General features: G+C 41.6%; 1 protein-coding gene across 1 annotated transcript in view; it reads left to right on the top strand.

Annotated features, from left to right (window-relative positions):
- The window catches only part of CSMD1 (CUB and Sushi multiple domains 1), a 1960312-nt gene that overhangs the window by 293527 nt on the left and 1641441 nt on the right, over nt 1–25344 (top strand). The window contains exon 2 of the mRNA XM_074947791.1: nt 21387–21603. Coding sequence (XP_074803892.1) covers nt 21387–21603 — 217 coding nt within the window. The remainder of the gene's footprint in view (nt 1–21386; nt 21604–25344) is intronic.

The following is a 25344-nucleotide window of genomic DNA, read 5'->3' as shown; positions in this document are numbered from 1 at the left end:
TTGTACCCTGCCCTTTTTGATGCCCCATACACAGTATCTCAAAAGCATGTTCATTTTGTTTCTGTTAAGGCATGCCAATAGTTTCCCTGTCAAATTTTGTGCCTGTTTTTGGAAACAAGCCAGGTGTCTAATGAATCTGAATCTGCATACATAAACTGTGATCCTTCTTTCACTGAAGTCAACAGGAGCTTTGTCACTGACTTCAATGGGAGTAGGATCGCACTCATGGATACTACATTAGTCAACCACACTGCACTATTGTACCGGGAGGATAGAACCCAGGATCTTTGATGACAAAAACACAGGCTTCTGCTATTTCAATTTAAATGAGATCCCTTGGCTGTCAGTACTGTCAGGGCTTTTAATTTCAGTAGGCTGTGTACTAGAAAGGGCAATAGTACACATGAATGTTGGCCACAGAATTACTGCAATAGGCTCTCCTATCAATCTTATATAGAAAGTAGAAAGAAGGGGAGAATTTTTCCTAGAGGAACGTGTTTCAGGTAAACTCTTCATATAATTTACTCAAAAAATGTCAAAAAGAAAAGGAGTACTTGTGGCACCTTAGAGACTAACCAATTTATTTGAGCATAAGCTTTCGTGAGCTACAGCTCACTTCATCGGATGCATACTGTGGAAAGTGTAGAAGATCTTATTATATACACACAAAGCATGAAAAAATACCTCCTCCCACCCCACTCTCTTGCTGGTAATAGCTTATCTAAAGTGATCACTCTTCTTACAATGTGTATGATAATCAAGTTGGGCCATTTCCAGCACAAATCCAGGTTTTCTCACCCCCCCCCCCCACACACAAACTCACTCTCCTGCTGGTAAAAGCTTATCTAAAGTGACCACTCTCCTTACAATGTGTATGATAATCAAGGTGGGCCATTGTGTTGGAAATGCTTATGCTCAAATAAAGTGGTTAGTCTCTAAGGTGCCACAAGTACTCCTTTTCTTTTTGCGAATACAGACTAACACGGCTGTTACTCTGAAACCTGTCAAAAAATGTCAATGCACCTGAAAATAACTTGCAAGTCCTTGGGCAATTTTGCACTGTGGAACTGGCACCGACCCAGCAGATCATCCTACATTTCATTGTCACTGGCAGTGCCAATATGAATAGCATCCATTTGCTCTGGTTGTTCTGCTGTCCATTTTCCATCAGTCAAAGCAGTTTCTGCAGATGAGTCATTGGTGGAGGCTGTTAAAACATTTAGTGTAAAATGAACTCTATAGAACGTTGTTTGCAATATCCCCGCAAAAAGCAATCCTCATGTACCCATTTCAAATCTGCATTGACATACATTTCCCAGATCAGCTCTTCCAAAAAAAAAAAAAAAAAAAAAAGGACCTAATTGTATTGTTTGTGCTGCTTTTGGATAACACCATAAGCACGTCTTACCATGAAAGGGTAAAAAGGGTAGCTTCTGGGGTGAAGACTAAACAAATAATGTGTCCCATGGGAACATGAAGCAAGTTTCTGAAAACCTTAAACATTTATAAATAGACAAGTCTGCATATGTTCAGATTGCCTATTTAATCAGCTATTCACAAAAAGAAGTCTTGGCGATTTCCACGTCCCATGGTACTTCTTCTAAAAATAAGTACATACTATAGGAAGAAATCTCTGGAAAGCAGATACACCACAATATCAGGTAAAGCTTTGCATTTTTAAGCATAAAACCATGTCGGTAATAGCTAATTACCTTCCTCTGTAGCATGGGGCACGGGTCACTTGCTGGAGGATTCTCTGCTCCTTGACGTCTTTAAACTACGATTTGAGGACTTCAGTAGCACAGATGTAGGTGTGAGGTTTTTTTCAGGAGTGGTGGGTGAAATTCTGTGGCCTGCGTTGTGCAGGAGGTCAGACTAGATGATCATAATGGTCCCTTCTGACCTAAATATCTATGAATCTATGAATAAAATATTTTCATATCTGTCCTGTACGTTAATACATTTTACAATTTCATCTGGCTTTCATAACATATTCTAATTCATCCTGCGTTCAGGTCGTTGTACCGACCTTTGTCTTTTTCTGTGTCCCTTGTAAATAATGTGCATGGTTTGAGTCCCCTTAATTAGCAGAGCAACTGTTCAAAAGGCACTGTCCTCATCAGGTTTAGCTTGCAACAAACTGAAATGCTGCTGAAGATGCTGCCGCAGCCTCCAACATTTCTTATCACCGTTTACAAATCTAAATAATTGTTTGAGAGATGCACAGTAAGGGAGAAAAGATGAAGACTGTATGTAGTGTGTCATAAAGGAAGAGAGACTATAGAACGATGAAAATAAAAGTAGCCTGTGCCTTGCATAGCTATTTACTTGACTGCAAAGTGGGCGTGAAGCTATGCCAGATGAGAAAGGTAACGTTTCCCACCCACTTTGCTGGGGGGGCAAATATTGGCCAAAGATGCCGAACAATGATGAAGCAGGCTCATAGTTGTCTGTGCTGTTGTGTTTGCTATTTACACAACAAGATGGTAGTTACCTGCGCTCTTCTGAGTAAGGATGCACATCAATTCCAGTTGTTGGCATTATGACTCATCCACTGAAAAGTACATTACCCACCATTCCATTTGATTGGCCAATAAAAGTCCATACGTACTTTTAATACAGGGTAAACGTGTCTCAGACATTACATTTTAGAAGACATATACTAAAGTTATAACATTTTTTGTGGTTAAAATTATTGGTACCTTTAATTTCAATTCCTTTGAAGAGTGTTCCTGGCAGCTACACCTTGTATTGGTAAACCCCGGAGAATATGGGTGAATAGCCTCACTTCCACTGCAATAATAAGGCATCAACCTATACCGTTAATTCGGTGTAGTTGTGGTGTATGGGTTTGACTTTAAAATTATGTTTCATATTACATACATATAAAGGCTATCTATATTTTGATTGTATTCATCTTCACCATCCTTCAAATGTTCTTCCCTTTCTTAATCTGTAAACTCTTCAGGGGAAGGACTATTTCTCCTTATGTGTTTGTATATTACAGAGCACAGTGACAATCAGATACTGATTAGGAACTGTTGTGAATGAATACGTAAATACAGCTGCTCTGAGGAATGTATCTGAATAATGCATATTTTGAAACTTCTGCTCAATATTATCAGACACTGGCCCCGATAATCAGGCCTAGGAGTTGGAACATGGGTTACAGCTAGACGTACGGTTGGGTCTCAGCCAAGGGTGGTCCTGGAATTGCGATCTGGGGACAGGCCAGGGTCAAAACTGAGAACAGAGTCCACAGACAAAACCGGGCTCTGACTCATAGCTAGAAGTCAGGTGCAGGCGAGAGTTCAAAACCGGGGGATCAGAGTTCAAAGACAAGCCAAGTCAGTACCAAAGTCAGAGTCCAGGTACATGCCAAAGGTCAAATCTGGGTAGTCCGAGTCTCAGGGGGAGTGTGGGGGCGAGGGGGGAGGGATCAGGAGGCAGAGGCAAGGCTGGAACGGGTCACTGATGAGGCTGGAGCGAGGCTAGTGCAAGGCACAGACAGGGCTCAGGCAAGGCAGGGGTTGGATGGGAGTCGCTGGTGTCTGGTGCACTGTGAGGCAGTGGGAGGGTTTTTGGCTGGGTAGCACTGTTGCTCAGACTGATCTGCAGCTCTCCTGGGGCCGTGGAAATATCTGATCCTGGCATCATCTAACTGAGAGTCCCCTCAGTGATAGGCCGCTGAGCAAGCAGCCCTAGTTTGGCTGTGAGGCAAACTGCTTCACAAATACGGAAAGCCAAGAAGTAGCTCAGTAGCAATAATATTCAGCTCCCACTATGTATTCATGTTGAAAATAGTAATCCTTACAACAGGCCTATATGGTATGTAATACAATTCCCCCCATTTTACACAAAGAAACTAAGGGTATGTCTACACTACGGAATAATGTCGAATTTATAGAAGTCGGTTTTTTAGAAATCGGTTTTATATATTCGAGTGTGTGTGTCCCCACAGAAGTGCATTAAGTGCATTAACTCGGCGGAGTGCTTCCACAGTACCGAGGCTAGAGTCGACTTCCGGAGCGTTGCACTGTGGGTAGCTATCCCACAGTTCCCGCAGTCTCCGCTGCCCATTGGAATTCTGGGTTGAGATCCCAATGCCTGATGGGGCTGAAACATTGTCGCAGGTGGTTCTGGGTACATATCGTCAGTCCCCCCTTCCCTCCCTCCCTCTGTGAAAGCAAGGGCAGACAATCGTTTTGCGCCTTTTTTCCTGAGTTACCTGTGCGGACGCCATACCACCGCAAGCATGGAGCCCGCTCAGGTAACCGTCACCGTATGTCTCCTGGGTGCTGGCAGACGCGGCACGGCATTGCTACACAGTAGCAGCAACCCATTGCCTTGTGGCAGCAGACGGTACAATACGACTGGTAGCCGTCCTCGTCATGTCCGAGGTGCTCCTGGTCGCCTGTGTGAGGTCGATCAGGAGCGCCTGGGCAGACATGGGCGCAGGGACTAAATTTTTAGTGACTTGACCAGGTCATTCTCTTAAGTCCGGCAGTCAGTCCTATTGAACCGTCTTATGGTGAGCAGGCAGGCAATATGTCCTTCTGCACCGTCTGCTGCCAGCCAAAGATGTAAAAGGTAGATGGAGTGGATCAAAACAAGAAATAGACCAGATTTGTTTTGTACTCATTTGCCTCCTCCCCTGTCTAGGGGACTCATTCCTCTAGGTCACACTGCAGTCACTCACAGAGAAGGTGCAGCGAGGTAAATCTAGCCATGTATCAATCAGAGGCCAGGCTAACCTCCTTGTTCCAATAAGAACAATAACTTAGGTGCACCATTTCTTATTGGAACCCTCCGTGAAGTCAACCCTGTAAGCCGTGTCCTCAGTCGCCCCTCCCTGCGTCAGAGCAACGGCAAACAATCGTGCATCTGAGTTGAGAGTGCTGTCCAGAGCAGTCACAATGGAGCACTCTGATTGGGCTAAAACATTGTCGCGGGTGGTTCTGGGTACATATTGTCCGGCCCCCGTTCCCTCCCTCCCTCCGTGAAGGCAAGGGCAGACAATCGTTTCGCGCCTTTTTTCCTGAGTTACCTGTGCGGACGCCATACCACCGCAAGCATGGAGCCCGCTCAGGTAACCGTCACCGTATGTCTCCTGGGTGCTGGCAGATGCGGTACGGCATTGCTACACAGTAGCAGCAACCCATTGCCTTCTGGCAGCAGACGGTGCAGTATGACTGATAGCCGTCCTCGTCATGTCCGAGGTGCTCCTGGCCACGTCGGCTGGGAGCGCCTGGGCAGACATGGGCGCAGGGACTAAATTTTTGGTGACTTGACCAGGTCATTCTCTTTAGTCCTGCAGTCAGTCGTATTGAACCGTCTAATGGTGAGCAGGCAGGCAATACGGATTGCTAGCAGTCGTATTGTACCATCTTCTGCCGGGCAGGCAAGAGATGACGATAGCTAGCAATCGTACTGTGCCATCTTCTGCCAGGCAGGCAAGAGATGAGGATGGCTAGCAGTCGTACTGTACCATCTTCTGCCGAGCAGCCATGAGATGTGGATGGCTTGCAGTCCTTCTGCACCGTCTGCTGCCAGCCAAAGATGTAAAAGATAGATGGAGTGGATCAAAACAAGAAATAGACCAGATTTGTTTTGTACTCATTTGCCTTCTCCCCTGTCTAGGGGACTCATTCCTCTAGGTCACACTGCAGTCACTCACAGAGAAGGTGCAGCGAGGTAGATCTAGCCATGTATCAATCAGAGGCCAGGCTAACCTCCTTGTTCCAATAAGAACAATAACTTAGGTGCACCATTTCTTATTGGAACCCTCCGTGAAGTCCTGCCTGAACTACTCCTTGATGTAAAGCCACCCCCTTTGTGGATTTTAGCCCCCTGAAGCCAACCCTGTGAGCCGTGTCGTCAGTCGCCCCTCCCTCCGTCAGAGCAACGGCAGACAATCATTCCGCGCCTTTTTTCTGTGCGGACGCCATACCAAGGCAAGCATGGAGTCCGCTCAGCTCACTTTGGCAATTAGGAGCACATTAAACACCACATGCATTATCCAGCAGTATATGCAGCACCAGAACCTGGCAAAGCGCTACCGGGCGAGGAGGCGACGTCAGCGCGGTCACGTGAGTGATCAGGACATGGACACAGATTTCTCTGAAAGCATGGGTCCTGCCAATGCATGCATAATGGTGCTAATGGGGCAGGTTCATGCTGTGGAACGCCGATTCTGGGCTCGGGAAACAAGTACAGTCTGGTGGGACCGCATAGTGTTGCAGGTCTGGGACGATTCCCAGTGGCTGCGAAACTTTCGCATGCGTAAGGGCACTTTCATGGAACTTTGTGACTTGCTTTCCCCTGCCCTGAAGCGCATGAATACCAAGATGAGAGCAGCCCTCACAGTTGAGAAGCGAGTGGCGATAGCCCTGTGGAAGCTTGCAACGCCAGACAGCTACCGGTCAGTTGGGAATCAATTTGGAGTGGGCAAATCTACTGTGGGGGCTGCTGTGATGCAAGTAGCCCACGCAATCAAAGATCTGCTGATATCAAGGGTAGTGACCCTGGGAAATGTGCAGGTCATAGTGGATGGCTTTGCTGCAATGGGATTCCCTAACTCTGGTGGGGCCATAGACGGAACCCATATCCCTATCTTGGCACCGGAGCACCAAGCCGGCGAGTACATAAACCGCAAGGGGTACTTTTCAATAGTGCTGCAAGCTCTGGTGGATCACAAGGGACATTTCACCAACATCAACGTGGGATGGCCGGGAAAGGTACATGACGCTCGCATCTTCAGGAACTCTGGTCTGTTTCAAAAGCTTCAAGAAGGGACTTTATTCCCAGACCAGAAAATAACTGTTGGTGATGTTGAAATGCCTATATGTATCCTTGGGGACCCAGCCTACCCCTTAATGCCATGGCTCATGAAGCCATACACAGGCAGCTTGGACAGCAGTCAGGAGCTGTTCAACTACAGGCGGAGCAAGTGCAGAATGGTGGTAGAATGTGCATTTGGACGTTTAAAGGCGCGCTGGCGCAGTTTACTGACTCGCTTAGACCTCAGCGAAACCAATATTCCCACTGTTATTACTGCTTGCTGTGTGCTCCACAATATCTGTGAGAGTAAGGGGGAGACATTTATGGCGGGGTGGGAGGTTGAGGCAAATCGCCTGGCTGCTGGTTACGCGCAGCCAGACACCAGGGCGGTTAGAAGAGCACAGGAGGGTGCGGTACGCATCAGAGAGGCTTTGAAAACCAGTTTCATGACTGGCCAGGCTACGGTGCGAAAGTTCTGTTTGTTTCTCCTTGATGAAACCCCCCGCCCCTTGGTTCACTCTACTTCCCTGTAAGCTAACCACCCTCCCCTCCTCCCTTTGATCACCACTTGCAGAGGCAATAAAGTCATTGTTGCTTCACATTCATGCATTCTTTATTCATTCATCACACAAATAGGGGGATGACTACCAAGGTAGCCCAGGAGGGGTGGTGGAGGAGGGAAGGAAAATGCCACACAGCACTTTAAAAGTTTACAACTTTAAAATTTATTGAATGACAGCCTTCTTTTTTTTGGGCAATCCTCTGTGGTGGAGTGGCTGGTTGGCCGGTGGCCCCCCCACCGCGTTCTTGGGCGTCTGGGTGTGGAGGCTATGGAACTTGGGGAGGAGGGCGGTTGGTTACACAGGGGCTGTAGTGGCAGTCTGTGCTCCAGCTGCCTTTGCTGCAGCTCAACCATACACTGGAGCATACTGGTTTGGTCCTCCAGCAGCCTCAGCATTGAATCCTGCCTCCTCTCATCACGCTGCCGCCACATTCGAGCTTCAGCCCTCTCTTCAGCCCGCCACTTACTCTCTTCAGCCCACCACCTCTCCTCCTGGTCATTTTGTGCTTTCCTGCACTCTGACATTGTCTGCCTCCACGCATTCGTCTGTGCTCTGTCAGTGTGGAAGGACAGCATGAGCTCGGAGAACATTTCATCTCGAGTGCGTTTTTTTTTTCTTTCTAATCTTCACTAGCCTCTGGGAAGGAGAAGATCCTGTGATCATTGAAACACATGCAGCTGGTGGAGAAAAGAAAAGGGACAGCGGTATTTAAAAAGACACATTTTATAAAACACTGGCTACACTCTTTCAGGGTAAACCTTGCTGTTAACATTACATACATAGCACATGTGCTTTCGTTACAAGGTCGCATTTTGCCTCCCCCCACCGCGTGGCTACCCCCTCAACCCTCCCCCCTCCCTGTGGCTAACAGCGGGGAACATTTCTGTTCAGCTGCAGGCAAACAGCCCAGCAGGAATGGGCTCCTCTGAGTGTCCCCTGAAGAAAAGCACCCTATTTCAACCAGGTGACCATGGATTATATCTCACTCTCCTGAGGATAACACACGAACGGATGTTGCTTGAACGCCAGCAAACATACACTGCAATGCTTTGTTGTACAATGATTCCCGAGTACGTGTTACTGGCCTGGAGTGGTAAAGTGTCCTACCATGAAGGACGCAATAAGTCTGCCCTCCCCAGAAACCTTTTGCAAAGGCTTTGGGAGTATATCCGAATGCCAGGGCAAAGTAATCCTTTCACATGCTTGCTTTTAAACCATGTGTAGTATTTTAAAAGGTACACTCACCGGAGGTCCCTTCTCCGCCTGCTGGGTCCAGGAGGCAGCCTTGGGTGGGTTCAGGGGGTACTGGCTCCAGGTCCAGGGTGAGAAACAGTTCCTGGCTGTCGGGAAAACCGGTTTCTCCGCTTGCTTGCTGTGAGCTATCTACAACCTCGTCATCATCATCATCTTCTTCGTCCCCAAAACCTGCTTCCGTATTGCCTCCATCTCCATTGAAGGAGTCAAACAACGCGGCTGGGGTAGTGGTGGCTGAACCCCCTAAAATGGCATGCAGCTCATCATAGAAGCGGCATGTTTGGGGCTCTGACCCGGAGCGGCCGTTCGCCTCTCTGGTTTTCTGGTAGGCTTGCCTCAGCTCCTTCAGTTTCACGCGGCACTGCTTCGGGTCCCTGTTATGGCCTCTGTCCTTCATGCCCTGGGAGATTTTGACAAAGGTTTTGGCATTTCGAAAACTGGAACGGAGTTCTGATAGCACGGATTCCTCTCCCCATACAGCGATCAGATCCCGTACCTCCCGTTCGGTCCATGCTGGAGCTCTTTTGCGATTCTGAGACTCCATCATGGTCACCTCTGCTGATGAGCTCTGCATGGTCACCTGCAGCTTGCCACGCTGGCCAAACAGGAAATGAGATTCAAAAGTTCGCTGTTCTTTTCCTGTCTACCTGGCCAGTGCATCTGAGTTGAGAGTGCTGTCCAGAGCGGTCAAAATGGAGCACTCTGGGATAGCTCCCGGAGGCCAATACCGTCGAATTGTGTCCACAGTACCCCAAATTCGAGCCGGCAAGGCCGATTTAAGCGCTAATCCACTTGTCAGGGGTGGAGTAAGGAAATCGATTTTAAGAGCCCTTTAAGTCGAAATAAAGGGCTTCATCGTGTGGACGGGTGCAGGTTTACATTGATTTAATGCTGCTAAATTCGACCTAAAGTCCAAGTGTAGACCAGGGCTGAGGTACTAAAGTTATTACAAAGGCCACAGAGGGCACCAGTTTCTGGGCAAGGAGTTGAACTCAGGAGTTCTAAAACCTACTGTCTCCTTGAAAAGAAACTTGGCATTGAGGCCTCTATTGTGGCTGTATTACTTGCAGATTGCTGGGAGTTATGGGATGATGGGTTTATGGCCATCTACATTATGAGCAAAGATTATGGTTTGGGGTTTGTTATTGCAAACATTTTTAAGTACCCATCACTTTACTTCACAAGCATAAATAACATAAATTAATTATATATCAAAATTTCATCAAAAGTCATTCTTTCCTCCTTTTCTTCATTCAGATCCTCATTCTGACCTCAGTCCAGCAAAAGCATTTAAGTGCATGCTTAACTTTAAAAACTTGAGTAGTCTCATTGACTTCACTGGATCATTGAGACTAGCTTCACTGGGACATTAAGCAGGTGAGTAATGGGTTATAGTTAAGCATATGCTTAAGTTCTTTGCTAGGCCTACTTGGGATAAGGGGATATTACTGGGAAGCTTCAAAAACTCCATTAGGTGAGGGTCTGCATGAAGACTCCCTGTTGGTTAGTGAGATGTTAGCTCAGTTTTTGATTTAATTAGAACATCCCAGCAACTGCTTGTTGTTTTTCTTGTAATTCCATCACGTTCACTGCTATTTTACCTGTGTTGTTTGCTGCTGAGACTGTGTTGACAGTCAGAAGGCCCATGGTTATCTAGGGAACAAAAGCTCTTCAATTGACCATTGAAGGTCATCTCCACCACCAAAGAAGAGACACAGATTTGCCTGAACTCTTGTCAGTAGTGCCTCAAAACCCCCACATTCCTAATGATTGTATATAGCCAGTACAGTTTATAAATTGGAAGAGGTTCCTGATGCCTCTGCACTGCAAACTGCATAACAACTGATGATGCATATAAATACCTGATTTATTGTAGTTACTTGGATAAAATATCAGCTTTTGACGCAAATGCCAACATTCTCCATTCCATATTTCATTGTGGCAATAAATGTAAGATTTTTAACCTCAAAAACATGATTTTTCCATCTATCTTTTATCCCATTCCAAAAAATAAAATACTGTTAAATACAGTCCTTAAGAATTAATGCCCCCCACTAGGCAATCAGCAGAGCATTTTGGAATCTAGTTGGCTATTTGCCCACTTTCTCAGACAGCGTATAAAGCCTGAATTAGTAGCTAATAAGAGAGGAAGGAGGGTGAGGTTAACCAGGGAAATAAAGGGGTCACTATAATGCTGGAGTAGAAAAGCCATAGAACATTTCCTGGTCAAATCCAGGAATTCCAATGGCGTTCCAATGCTTAGATGCCTCCTAGGTACAAATATATATATATATATATACACACACACACACACACACAAATGAATAGGTAACAGAGGAGACGAGAATGAGAGAGGAATACAAGGCGAGAATTAATTATGATCATACGAATAGATTTTTCATGTTTTAAGTCTGATCTTTTAGTCAGATAATATGTTGTTTCAATGTACTTTAAAACCAAACTACATGAGCTACAATATACTGTAGTTCTCAACTCATAATTCAGACAGACAGTGACAGTGATGATAATAAGCAACTTCTTCTAAGATCCTGATACGCAAGGGCTGTCACTGAAGTGGTCTCCCCCCCATAGAAAGTGGCAGCAAGAAGACCATGAACGTCAGAGCAACCTTTTGGGCTGTAATCAGACTTTGGTACAGAAATGCTGTCATAGACATTGCAGGAGCCTCACAAAGATTAAAAAATAGAAGTTAACAGAAATGATTCTCCTCTCACATATGCTTGGCAACAATGGAGTTACTTTTAAATTACAGTTGGGTAAGTAGGAGGAGAACTAGGTGTATTGTCTTAGTATTTTGCAAATGGTGAAATCATTTAATTAAAGGGCATCACTTCTATTTGACTTAGCTATGTTGCTGTTACTTTCTCCTGTTCCACATATTGGCTGCTAAGGAATCAGAACACTAGGAATTATATTTACCTAAAGCATTAACTTTGTTTTACTTTATTAAAAAAAAACACCGCACAAAAATTACTGTCCACACGAACAGTCTCCCTTCAGTCAGATGGATAAACAACTGGTTTAGCACCCCTTAAAATTAACATGGTATCTGTCACTAACTAAAGATTTGGCATTATAGGTCCCCATGCCCTCTACGAAGAGATTTTATGTTGGCCTCTTCCTCTTACTTACACAACAGATAAGCAGGTTTGCAGTTTATGTACCTCTCTTTTTAATATGTCCACCTTCTTTCTTCCTGGTGAATCTCAAGCAGGATCTGAATTGATGCAAAAGCATTATAATAGAGAGAGTTCAAAGACTCTGCTTTGCTAGGTTGTCATTACTTTGAAGGGAGGAAGGATAATACAATTTCAAATAGACCAGATATTTTGAACTAGGCATGGGGCTGCTGTGTCAGAAGCAAGGATTGACGAGCTGTAGCCTTGAGAGAGAGATTATGGTGGTTTTATTTTTGCCCCTGCTAGCCAGTGGCACTTTATTGATGGTGTTAGAGTAAGGATTTTTAAAAGTATTGTAGAAACCTCTGTTTTTTAAAAAAATGTGTTCCTTCAGGGAAACACATTTTGCTACATTTTATTCCACATTAACTTGTGTGAATATTGATTTATTGTTCTTTTGGACCTCCCTGTGTAAAAAAAGGGAGCATGAAATAAGAAATATCTTTTTTTCCAATTGTAGTATCAACCCAATCCAGCTGATGTACAATATGTGTTTCAGAACTGAGAACTTAATTTAAAAATAGAGTAAAAATCCCACACACTAGCAATTAAGTTTTTTGTCTTGGTACACAGCAGAACTAGCAGCACAGCAGACCTGGTTTCAGAGCCCTGGTCTACACCGGTGGGGGAGGGCACAATCGATCTAAGTTATGCAACTTCAGCTACATGAATAACATCACTGAAGTCGACGTACTTAGATCGACTTACCGTGGTGTCTTCACTGCTGCTGCCGCCCCCCCCCCCCCCCGTTGATTCTGCCTGCGCCTCTCATGGAGCTGGAGAACAGGAGTCGACGGGAGAGCGCTCGGGGGTCGATTTATTGCGTCTAGACTAGATGTGTTAATCGATCCCCGCTGGATCGATCGATGCCCGCCAATCTGGCGGGTAGTGCAGACATACCCAGAGTTACTTGCAGTATAGTAATATTAATCTCTAACCTTTTGAAAGGTTGTTATTTGAATTGGGTCTTAGGTACAGGCTCATATATACATAATAACCTTGAAAAAGGCAGCAATCTGACTCTTAAATCACTATTCCGAGACTCTAAATTCAGTAGTGTTTGTGATTAACCACCATAATCAATGAAAACATGTCCTGATGCTAAAAATTAGGTTTCTAGATTTAAAATATTTTATCGATCGAGTCCATCTTTAGTAGCCTTGTTGGCACCTGGATTAGTGTTCAAAATGATCATTATATTCTCTGTATGCACTTACCAGTCATTTGTCTATTGTTTTTTTATTTAAAATAGTGGTGGATCTGGACAAAAGTTACAGAACCTGAACATACCTGAACTTTGAGGGAGTTTGGAGCTGGAGTTTTGGATCCAAACTTCACAGCTCAGGCTATTCTCTATTTTAGATATTTGCTACTTACTGTCTCCATGCTACAGAAGATCTAAGAATTAGATATAAAAGCTTTCCTCCCCTCACCTTTTGCCACTGCATTGTGAGAATACAATTGTATCCTGATAATACATCCCACCGCAAATATGTTGGAATTAGTTCAAATGAAAATATTAGTTGTTTGAGTCATTAGCATTTTTCATTGGTCAGATACATGACAAATATAATTTTCATTAACTTTGGTTGAAATTAGAGAATTTTAGGCTCAGATCTTGCAGTGATGTAATTAATGCATAACTCTACACATATGAGGGTCCCATTGATTTCAGTGGGACTGCTTGTGGGTTTCAAATTATGCATGTGCTTGTATCTGCAGTATGTGAACCTTAGTGCTTGCTTACTGGCACTGAAAAGGGATGGGGTGATGACAATTAAGAGCCTAGCATGGGAGAGATAAGTAATGTGTAAACTTTCCACACGGCAGTGCCAAAGCAACTTGGTGTTGACTTGAAACATTATAGTGGTTTAAAAAACAAACACCCCCCCCCCCAAACTTAGATTTATAGATATTTAGGTCAGAAGGGACCATTATGATCATCTAGTCTGACCTCCTGCACAACGCAGGCCACAGAATTTCACCCACCACTCCTACAAAAAAAACCTCACACCTGTGCTATTGAAGTCCTCAAATCGTAGTTTAAAGACTTCAAGGAGCAGTCTCAACTTCTCAACTAATGTCCAGATCCACTAAAGTCACTTAGTCACCCCATACTTTAGGTGCTTAACTCCCAGTTTTAGGCACCACCATGATCCACACATCTCCCTCTTGGCTGCCATCTAACCTTGTACGCACTGAACTTCATTCTGCACCTACATTTAACTGTGAATGTTCCCTAGGCACATAGATTTCTGTTTTGGGGCATGCACGCTGCTGTCTCACTCTAGGTATCTAAGCCCCAGAGCAATCCATGAACTGGGGAAGGTAGGCATCTGTTCTGCTATCTCACCCATAGGGTCTCATTCAGTAGGTGTTCTCCAAGACCAAACTAGGTCCCATTCAAAATCTGGGGCGGTAGTGATGGCGCCCACCTTATAACTTTTAACACAGTGTAGAGTGACCAGACATCCCAATATTTTTGGGGTCATCCCGATATTAGGGACTTTGTCTTATATAGGCAACTATTTCTCCCCCAACCCCCAATTTTTCACACTTGCTATCTGGTCACCCTAGCCCAAGATTCAATTCCTCCCTCTGCCTGATGAGGAGGAGGGATTTGAACAGGCATCTTTCACGTGAGTGCTCTAAACACGGAGCTGTATTCTGATGTGAGGTCACTCAGTCTGTCCTACTGAAACTGTTCCAGTGCGTGCAAATAATTAAATAGTCATTGGACCAGAGTGAGAGTATGATTCTGTAGCATGGTGGTTAGGGCACCTACGTGGGAAATGGGAGACCTGCTGTCCAGTCTCTCTCATCCAGTAACTTTAGCATCACAAAAAAATAGACTACAGAGAAGGAAGATGTCCCTTAAAACTTTTAGGCCAGAGTATTCACCCAGGACATAGGAAACCACTGGATCAGTTTCCCCCCCCCCCCCTCGCCCGAGAAGGAATTTGAACAGGAATCTGCCACATTTCAGGTCAATGCTCTCACCACTGGGCTATAGGATATTCTGTTGTAAGCCTCCATTAATTGATCTTTTTGAAGTTGTTCCACTTTAATATTTAATTATTCAATTTAATTAATTGGGCCAGAAAACAAGTGAGAATCACTCTATAGTTAAATGATAATAGCACTCACCTGAGGGGTGGGAGACCCTTCTCCTCATCAGGCAGAAGTGGGACCTTGAACTAAGGCGAAGAGGGGTCTGTCCATTGCAGAAGAGTACCCTACCCTCTGTGCTAGAGGTTGTAAGGAAGCCACTCCTCTTTTTCATTGATTTATTTTTATAGTTTGCTTGTTCAGAATATATACACTATGTAAAAATCCACTTTCATGGCACTTTCCACAAACATTATTTTTAAAATTGTTACTTAAAATATCTAAAAACAGGACTACAGTGGGTAAGGTAGTGGTTGGTAATAAAAACACAGCACAGTTATGAAAGTTATTTTCTTTTGCAAGTTATAAGGATATACTGTGATATTATAGATCCTATGCAGACATAACTACTGGCAAATGTAGTGATTTTTTCCTTTTTATGCTTATCACTTTGTATTTTACAGTGAAAGAAACTGAGGCACAGGGAAGCTAGGATTCCATTTGGGGTGCCTCAATTTTGGGATGCCTCAGGTGAGTCTATCTGACTCAAAGTTATTTAGAGCAGCAAAGGGAGCTGGACTTCTGACCCCTCACAATCAGTCTCTCCATAAGCACCCTTTCCAAGGAAAAGACCCACATCTGTCCTTCTCTCCAAGGTAGAATCCTGAAATTCACTCCTATTTCACCAACTGGAAATCTTCAGCAGGTCCAGCTGGGTTTTGCCCTCTGCTATAGAACAGTGTGAAAATGCAGAGACAGAACAGCTTATTCAAAACAAAGTGTTATTTATTAATCTATAGGAAAACAACAGAGAGGAAAAAGATGAAATAACAAAAGACATATACACATACCTAAACCTTAGCCATTTCTTGACAGTTTAGGTAGACCTCCATTGTCCCAGGCATCCCCATATTGGTTATGGGTGAGGTAGCTTCTGCCTTTCTGTCTGACTCCCATTCAGTGGCTCCCTGTTTCTTAAGAAGATCATCTTTTAATCACCTTTAAGCTTTTTTTTTTTAAACACTTCCTGCCTGAAGACCTCTGAGGATACAAGCTGGGATTCTTCTTCCCCATCCCACCCAACTTCTGATTACATGTTAGTGAAGGTAAATTTCCAAAGAATTAACACCTATGTTGTCTGAATCACAGCAATTGGGACTTTCTACAGCCAGTGCCTTTGATTCCTGCTGACTGAGGAATTAAGACTGATTGAACTCTTAGCTGCCCATTAGCCAGCAACGCAGTAACCAACAAAATCACAGCTATATCTAGCACTCATAAAATTAATACAGATATCTCCTGGTATCTTCTTATCTGGTCTCCTGAACCTACATCTTATGCCATAAGCAGAAGAGTATCATTCTCCCCAAAAGCTCTAAATTATTTAAATATTAAAAAAATACACTAAGAGATGGTGATGGTATGATGTCAATTGGGGTACTCATATGACCAAAGTCAAATATGTGTGTCTCTGCATGTTAGGGCCCTTAGTTTATAAAGTGCTTTGGGGTGTGATAAATGATATGAACATCCAACATTAAACAATCTGCATTTATGGTGACTCATTTCTCCTTACTGATGTGAATGATAAATACCTACACTGGGAAAAAACAAGTCAATTTCCCCATGTGCCTTTTTCATGCAAATATCTTTGGAAATCAAAATTGTCCACCCAAGAGCAGCAACAAAATATTTGTGAATATCAATAGTAAATATAGTACAAAATAAATTAAAATAAAAAAATAATAAAATCCAAGCTGACTGAAGGGTTCCTTGTTACAAACAAAAACTGAGCAAACTGCTGCTTGCTCACAAATACAGGCTGAACTTTGAACTGAGGATGATTTCAGGTATGTCTGAGGCTCAAGCTGAATGTTTTCCCCACATATTGGGACATTATTTCCCTCCATCTCCTGTTAGTCATCACTTATTTTGCTCTGTTTGAAATTCTGGTTTGTACTGGTTGTTTGTGTAGTTTGACTGAAGGTGTGAGCTTAATTGTTTATATTTTTAAAAGCAATAAAAAACCCCTTAGAATAGCTGCAGAGTTGGAGAGTGAACTTTCTTTACATGGTAACTCGAATGGAAATAATTCAGTAGGAGTTTGAATTTACTTATGCCAGAAGGTTTAAAATGCTTGTGAAGATGGGACAATTTAAATGAGTAAGACTTTAAATGTCTCAATACTTTTTAATTCCTTCTTTGCCTGAAGAAAGTATTGTAAAGAATTCTGACTCATTCCAGGTTTACTGTAAGGCAACTTTGACAGTTACCGATATCCAATCTGAAATTGAGTAGCACCTTACCCCACAAGCTGGGTCATTAATTTTGATAGGCCTATATATGAATTAAGGTACTCTTCAATATGCTTATGGGTATCAAAATCTAGCCAGAAGTGTTTGGCTGGTAGTGTGAAATGTATCTCTTTTTATTTTATATTTTATTATTACTGAAAGACGTATTATTGAGCAACTTAGTCAACTTATTTTTAGATCTATTTCTTTTAATGTTGTGCTTGTTTCCCCCCCCCCCCCCCCCCGGGGTTTTGAAGGCTGGTATGGAGGGGGGTTTTTTATGGACTTTTGACCTTGTTTGGGACAGAATTTTTTAGTGCTTGCTTTTGGTATTTTTATTTAAATTTGCCTTTGGTTTTAAAAGTCTATTCTTGACTTAATTTTGTTCTGATATTTATGATTGAGTATCATTTTGTGGTGTTATGCTATACGGAAAATACAGAAAATAACTGTAATGGCATAATTAATCACTAATTATTTCCTAAAAGGTATATTCCAACACTTTAACAGTGACCATTGAAAGTGACAATGAGCAACATAAATAGTAGAAGTGGAAAATTACAAAGTAAGGCCCTGATCCTGAAAACACATGCACATGATTTACTTGCCTTTACTAAGGCTACTTGTGTAAAGTTCAGCAGGAGTGGGGCCTAAATTTATTCTGAAGCCTAAAATAAAGCACTACATCTATGTCGTGAAAGATGCACGGTGGTTATAAATACAAAGATAGAACAATATGCACATTCTCACATGTACTGTATATACAGGTACACATATACGCCCATCACTCAAACTTGTGTCTTTATAGGCACAAGGAGCAAACAAATTGCATCCCCATTCCCTAGATGCTTAGCTTCCACTTCTTTTCCTGAATCAAGGGTCTTTCACAAAGACGACTGTGCAAGTCTGGGCTGATGTAGCTCAAGGGCCTCCATTGATCACAGCCATTATTGTATATTGACATGTCTCCATACAATCTGTACATAAATGTCATATTAGTGCCAATAACACATTTCATACCCATACAAGCTACTGCACACCTTTTAATAATAGTACAATAGAATTTAATGATGGATCTATTAGATCTCAATTGAATTCCCCTGACAATGACTAGATTTTCTTCTGGTGATGTGCCTTGTACAGAGTTAGTTGACACACAGGCTGGAGCATCTGCCAATTATGTTAGTAGATCTTATTTTTAAGGTATTTTTCCTTTTAGTCAGCCTACATGCTCCTTTGCTTAATTTCATCTGACTACTACTCTTTAAATCCTTTTATCTTTAATATTTACATTTCAGTCTGTTCAGGATTTTTAATTGTTCTAGTTGCTCTTCTCTGAATTCCCTCCAATTTATCAACATTTTACTGGTATTGAAGTGTCCAGAACATAATAGAGCATTGTAAATTAGTCTCACCAGTGCTCTATGCTTGTTTTATGATGCAGCCAAAAACAGTGTTATTTTATACTGTATTTCATTTCCAGCTCATATCTAATTTGCTGTCAACTATCTCCCATAAGTCTTTTCATTTACTGTTTGGGAGAGGTGTAGAATGTGACAGCTCTGAATGTTTGACTTATGTTTATTGACAAAACAATTACAACCTGGCTAGTGCGTGTGTTCTTTTCCCAGTGCAGCTCTGCTAATATGTTCCATCTCTGACCTGAGTGGGGACTAGTTCCAGGCTTGAAATAAGAGGTCAGTTTCCTGGACCAACAGTTCTTGAACTGGGCTTGCAGAACACGTCTGGTGGTCCATGGAACAGCTTCTCTAAATATCTCTCAATCTTTAGGCATTGATGTTGTTGATAGTTATAGCCAAGGATTATGATTTCCACAGGGTTTTTTTTTTACAACAAATTAAAAAAAAGTATAATAAAAGCAAATGAACCAAAGCACCTCTTGACACTGGCCCCTTTATGGTTCTCTTCACATGGCCTCTTCCAAAGCCTCTATGATTCTCCAGGCATGACCCCTTTATGGTTCTCTTTGTCAGGTGCTTCTTTGATACAGATTGAATAGTGATCATATTTATGGACTATATCAAAATTGGAAGGGTAATAAACACACAGAAAAACAAAATCAAACTGGTGGAAGAAGAGGTTGCAGACAATGAGGAGAGATAAGGCTGAGTCTCACACTGAGGGCAGGAAATAAAACAAAAAGAAAATTCTTGGGGAAGTAACAACGCAGCCTCACTCATCACACTAAAGAACGTTTATTTTCACCTTATCTCCTTAATCCTGTTTTAATAGTTTCTGAGGCTTGATCCTGAACATCATAGATTTGGTGTGTTACTCATTTTAAGCACATGGTGTAAAAACTGATAAGGAAGAGAGGGATTGCAGGGTAACTTGAGTCTACATTAACGAGACCTCAGATGTTCAGCCTTGAAATTACTCTGAAAGAGTAAGACTAAAAAGGGGGAAGATTTAGCATGAAAATAAAGTCCTTAGCTGAGGATGAAATTGGAATCAAGTTTCCTTATATATATGCACTCTCGACCTACATGCTGCCCCCTTTCTACCTTGCACTCTTGGATTGTGTTTTGTCATTGATTTGCTCATATTGACAGCCTTTTAAAGTTCCTTTGTATTCTTTCTCCCACTTTTTCAGTATCTGCAAATTTAATTAACATACTAGGCCAGATTCTTCTCTATGCCAGTTACAGAGCTGTAATTTTAAGGAGCAGCTGTGGCCCAGATGGTCTTAGGTCAGTTGCCAGGTTGCTTTTAGTAGCTCTGCTTCACCATATTCCCTTGGTCCTCTGGTATCCCCTCGGGGCTCAGATGGAGTGGGGAGACTCTCACAGAACCTGGCTGTACTGGCTTTCTGTGAGGAGGGAGTTCCTGTATACCAAAGGAATTCCCTGATGGCATTCCTTCTCCCATGGTTGTTGGTGAAGGAATACAATGGATTGCCAAAGGTTCTATGAGAACATCTGAAAATTCAATTAAACAGTGTATAACTGAAACATGCTGTGTTTCATAATTTAATGCATTCACTGTTCACAAATGTGTACTAATGTCTGTATTGGCTTCATATGAAACAATTAGTAGATATATTAGAAAAGCTTTTCCTTTTAATGACCTATTGAATCCCCAGAGCTTTAATATCTAATCATTAGAGTTATTGCTAGATTTAAAATTTAGTAGAAAATGGTTACTTCTTAGTTCCTTAGTTCCTGCAAATCCTTTTTATTAAATCCTTTTATTAAGATTTAGAAACCTCCCACAAGCATTTGACAGCATTTTTAGAAAAGATTTATACTCCAAGACCTACTAGTGTGAAGTTAAAAATAAAACTAGTCTAAAATAATTTTCTGTTTTAGGTGTAACAATAAATGCTGGGATTATACTTGTTTTTACAGTGCTTGAGCTACACATAAGAATCCAAACATTGTAGTACACAACATGTCCTCAGACTTTTCCCTGTACTAATATTTCATTAATCATAACACAATTTAATTCTAAGCTTCACAGTAATTATGAGCTTCAGTAGCTCTATGGTATGTAGGATTAATGAAACCAGCTACACGGTTAGCAGAAGTGTTCATAGTGAGACAAGACTATTTGCTGAGGACTTCTTATGAATGAGTTGCTGTACCCTCATAAAGTTCTGCAGGAGGCATAAAACTAGAAGTAAGGGCATGATAAGCAGAGCCTTCATATATTAATTTTTGAAATCTGAGAAAATTAACCCTTTCTTTGCTGATTGCATACATTACAGAATATGTACTATATAATGATTTACCATGTAATTGCAGGACTCTTAGGGTTCAGTGCAAGTAATTCAGAAACGTGCCTATATTTTAGCTTTCAGTATTAAAAACATGTTTCAGAGTAACACAAACTCTGTTAAGTTTATAGCTTTAAAAAACACTATAAAAACAATGTAGCATATTGTTCAAACTTTGGTACCTACATTAGGTGACTAAACTTTGCATTTGGGTGCTCAATTTGATACTTAATAACTGCATTAATGACTGACTGCAAGGTTATGGGTGCCTCAGAATGCCCAATGATGGCATTTGAAAAGTGGCCCCAGGGAGAAGATTGTTGTGTGGACATATAAAGGATTAATTATCAAACAATTAAGTTCAGGTATAGGTATTGGTTAAAAACAAATGGTGTAAAAAGCAGCAGAAAAGTATGACAAAAATGACATAATTTCATTTCTTCTTTTCCAGGTCAGAATTGTGGAGGTTTAGTACAGGGACCAAATGGTACAATAGAAAGTCCCGGATTTCCTCATGGTTATCCGAATTATGCCAACTGCACATGGATCATTATCACAGGAGAACGTAACCGGATACAACTGTCATTTCACACTTTTGCCCTTGAGGAAGATTTTGATATTTTGTCAATTTATGATGGACAGCCACAACAAGGCAATTTAAAAGTGAGGTAAAGTACACTCTTTTTTTGTGTGTTGTATATAACGAATCCATATTCCGACATCATATTTACAGCTACACTTCATTGATGTTTCAGTGTTTTGGATGAAGTGTGTTGTGAGGACCTGCTTTCTTATGCCTTCCTGTTATTGTTCCTAACGCATCCCACTTGGGGGAAAAATAAGTCGTACTAGCTAAAGAAGCTAATTGAAGTTTCAGATCTGTGTGATGACAATTTGGGTGAAAACCACAATAGTTGCAGGATTTTGCCAGACTATAAATTTCCCTCCAGATGTGTAGGATTCAGCACTTAAAAACTAACTTTGTTACAATTGCTGTTTGTAGTGCTCTTTCCATATGCTGTTCAGATACATGGTTTCTCAAGAGCTAAAAACAATTTCAGGTCAATGTCTGTTGTTTGTTTGTTAGTTTGTTTTTATTTCTTGTACCTCAGAGCTACATTATATTGCTAAAAAAAAGGAATATGAAAGATATGAGTGCAATACCATTAGCAGTTTTGACAAAGAGAATGTTCAGATTGTCTGATTGTTGACAATCCAAAAAAGTTTAGAGCAGGAGAGATGGTGAAGGTATTGCACTGCTAGCAATCCTTGTGTGCCACATATGGGGTATGCATTTTTCAATATACCTAGTTTTTATTTTTAGTATTTGTTTTGCCTTATATCAAAGGAATAATGTTTCTTTTTCTGTCAAATACTTTTAGTACTAATAAGCTAAAATGTGTGGGGGTTTTTTTCACCAAGGTGCATGTATCTGTTAGAAGAAACTTCTTCAGAGACCAGTGTGGCTGCACAGGAGTAAGAGGCATAAACTCTTCAGGTGCAATCCTGGCCTCCTTGAAGTCAGTAAGAGTCTTGTCAGGATTTTGGCCCTGAATTTTAACAAGGGCTCAGATATTTGACTCTTCCTCTGACCTTGAGAAAGTCATTTGACCTTTCTCTGCCTGCTTTTACCTACTTATAAAATAGAGAGGATACTAGTAAATGCATTTGGGATGATGTAATGATTAATGTCTGCAAAAGTGTTTTGAAGGTGAAAGCAAGATTTGAGCAACAGATCTCTGTTGGCATGTTCCATGTATTGTAACTTTAATTTATATTTGCCTTTGCTGAACTGAAGATATGCATGGGTGCCCTTCATGTTTGTTACAAATAAAAATTACATATTTCATGGAAAATTGCTTAGTAGATATTAGCAAATTATAGTGTTATTTTTCACTGATAGGGTGTAACAGAGAATTGGAACCCTTCATAGAGAATATAGCTATTGATGTCTTTGCATACATTTCCAGATGTATATCAGTGTATTTTCCTTTTGGATAATTAAGCTACATTAATCATCAATAATCAGTTACAGATATGAACAGATATAACCCTCTCAAATGATTTTAATGGAATCCGATTTTCACATAATTTTCTTTATTAAATCCCAATACCCACATTTTGATTGTTGTAGCAAAACTACATCGGACTGAAGCAACACACTCAGCAAGCTTAACATGTTGTCTAATCGCTTAAAGCAGTGGCTCTCAATGTTTCCAGACTACTGTACCCCTTTCAGGAGTCTGCTTTGTCTTGTGTACCCCAAAGTTTCACTTCACTTAAAAACTACTTGCTTACAAAATCAGATATAAAAATACAAAAGTGTCATGGCACACTATTACTAAGAAACTGCTTAATTTTTCATTTTTACCATACAATTATAAAATAAATTGATTGGAATATAAATATTGTACTGACATTTCAGTGTATAATATACAGAACAGTATATATAAGTCATGGATGAGATTTTTCTTTCTACTAACTTCACTAGTGTTTTTATGTAGCCTGTTGTAAAACTAGGCAAATATCTAGATGAGTTGATGTACCCCTTGGAAGACCTCTGCCCCAGGGTGCATGTACCCCTGGTTAAGAACCACTGACCTAAAGGATAATTTTGTAAACTGATAGCAAAGCACAATACTGCTGATAAATACTGAGTTTTTAATAGTGACCAACTGTTTGCTTTAAAAAAGAAGAAGAAGCCAGTTGAAAAATGTTTTGGGATAATGTAGTGATATACCAAGTTGATGTAAGCTGTGGAAAAAGCAGAGAGAATAAGTAGCTGTAAAGTTTATATCTGTGCATGTGCTTCTTACAATATCACATTTCTTAAAAAAAATTATTTAAAAGTTAGGGGGAGAAATTTTGATCTGACCTCAGATACCCATATGTGATTTATACGATTTATATGTAGACATTGATTATTATAAGCCTATGTCTACACTATGAGCTAGAAATGTCATTTCCCCTGCTTGCATATACATACCTACATTAATGAGTGGTCCAGAATACTACCTGTGACAGCAGTGTTTTCAGTCCTCATTGTAGAATCGTGTAATCTAAGTATAAAAAGTCAGATTAATAATGTCATGTTATAATCAAATCACATGTATCAGTTCTATATTATTGAAAAAACTCCTTCTAGCAAAGCATCAGTATTTCATTATCAATCTATGATGAACTCTTCAAAACACAACCAAATTCTAATTAATCTAGGGGAAATACTATAAAATGTATTGTTACTTCTTTGAATTTTATATTTTTGAAGAGTTGTTCATTTCTGATATGCAAACAAGTTCATTTCTTATGTGAAAATAACAGCATTTAAGGCAGTACTGGAATTCAAATGTATGATACTCTTGTGGAGGATTGATATGAGTCAGTGGTGCATTGAGCCAACAAGAAAGTTATTACTTATAACTCACTTTCTATTGATTCTGTTGATTTGTTGCTACACTAAAAAAGAGTTGTACTTGGTAGCTCAAGTATCATAACTTAGTAGCTGGAAATTTTTTGTAGTGTATTTCTTTGCACTATAGCTATAACATCCTATGTAGCATAGGCGCAGACTCCGTCGGTGCTTCGGGGCTGGAGCACCAACAGCGAAAAAATGGTGGGTGCTGAGCACCCCTCTCCCCCAGCGCCTCCTGCCTCCGTCGGGTTCCACCAATCAGTGCCTCCCCCTCCATCCGGGCACCTCCTTCCCACCACAATCAGCTGTTTTGTGACATGCAGGACGCTGGAGGGGGGAGGAGTGAGGACATGATGCGCTCAGGGGAGAGGGCAGAACAGGGCTGGAAGAGGTGGGGCAGGGTGGAGTGGAGCTGGGAGGAGGTGGGGCCTGAGTGGGGCCTTGAGGAAAGGGATGGAGTGGGCCGCACTCCACTGGGAGTGGACCGCAGGGCAGAGCTGGGAGTTGAGCACCCTCCAGCACAATGGAACGTCAGTGCCTGTGGTATGTAGTAGTAGAAAGTAGCTTTTTTATAGAAATAAAGAGAAAAGTATCCAAAGAGACATAGAGAGTGGGATAAGTTCCAGCTACCAAGAAGGGCCAAGGCACCAACAGATGTGAACTGACAATACTGACCTACAAACTAGTGCACCACTGACAGATACATTATCTTCTATGAACAAGGGAATTTAAAACAGACATTTAAGCAATTTTTTACAGTTCAATTGTCATTTTAAGACCTATTATAATATTTACTTATCTTGTGCAACTGAAAAATGTGAAATGTCAGTTGCTCTAAGTATAAGCTTGGGTTACACCATAACTTCTTTGATTCATAGTTGCAAAATCACTGAGGTCAAGTTTCACAAAGAGAAACTAAAAGAGAGACAGGGCAAATGGAACTGCCTGAATGGAAGCCTTTATTAGTGTGTCAGAGTTTCTGTCTGTGGAACCTTAT

The sequence above is a fragment of the Natator depressus genome, chromosome 3 (assembly GCF_965152275.1).
Source record: "Natator depressus isolate rNatDep1 chromosome 3, rNatDep2.hap1, whole genome shotgun sequence".
NCBI lineage: Eukaryota > Metazoa > Chordata > Testudines > Cheloniidae > Natator > Natator depressus.
Note: the sequence above shows the minus strand (reverse complement) of the source record. Positions and strands in the feature narration are given on the sequence as shown.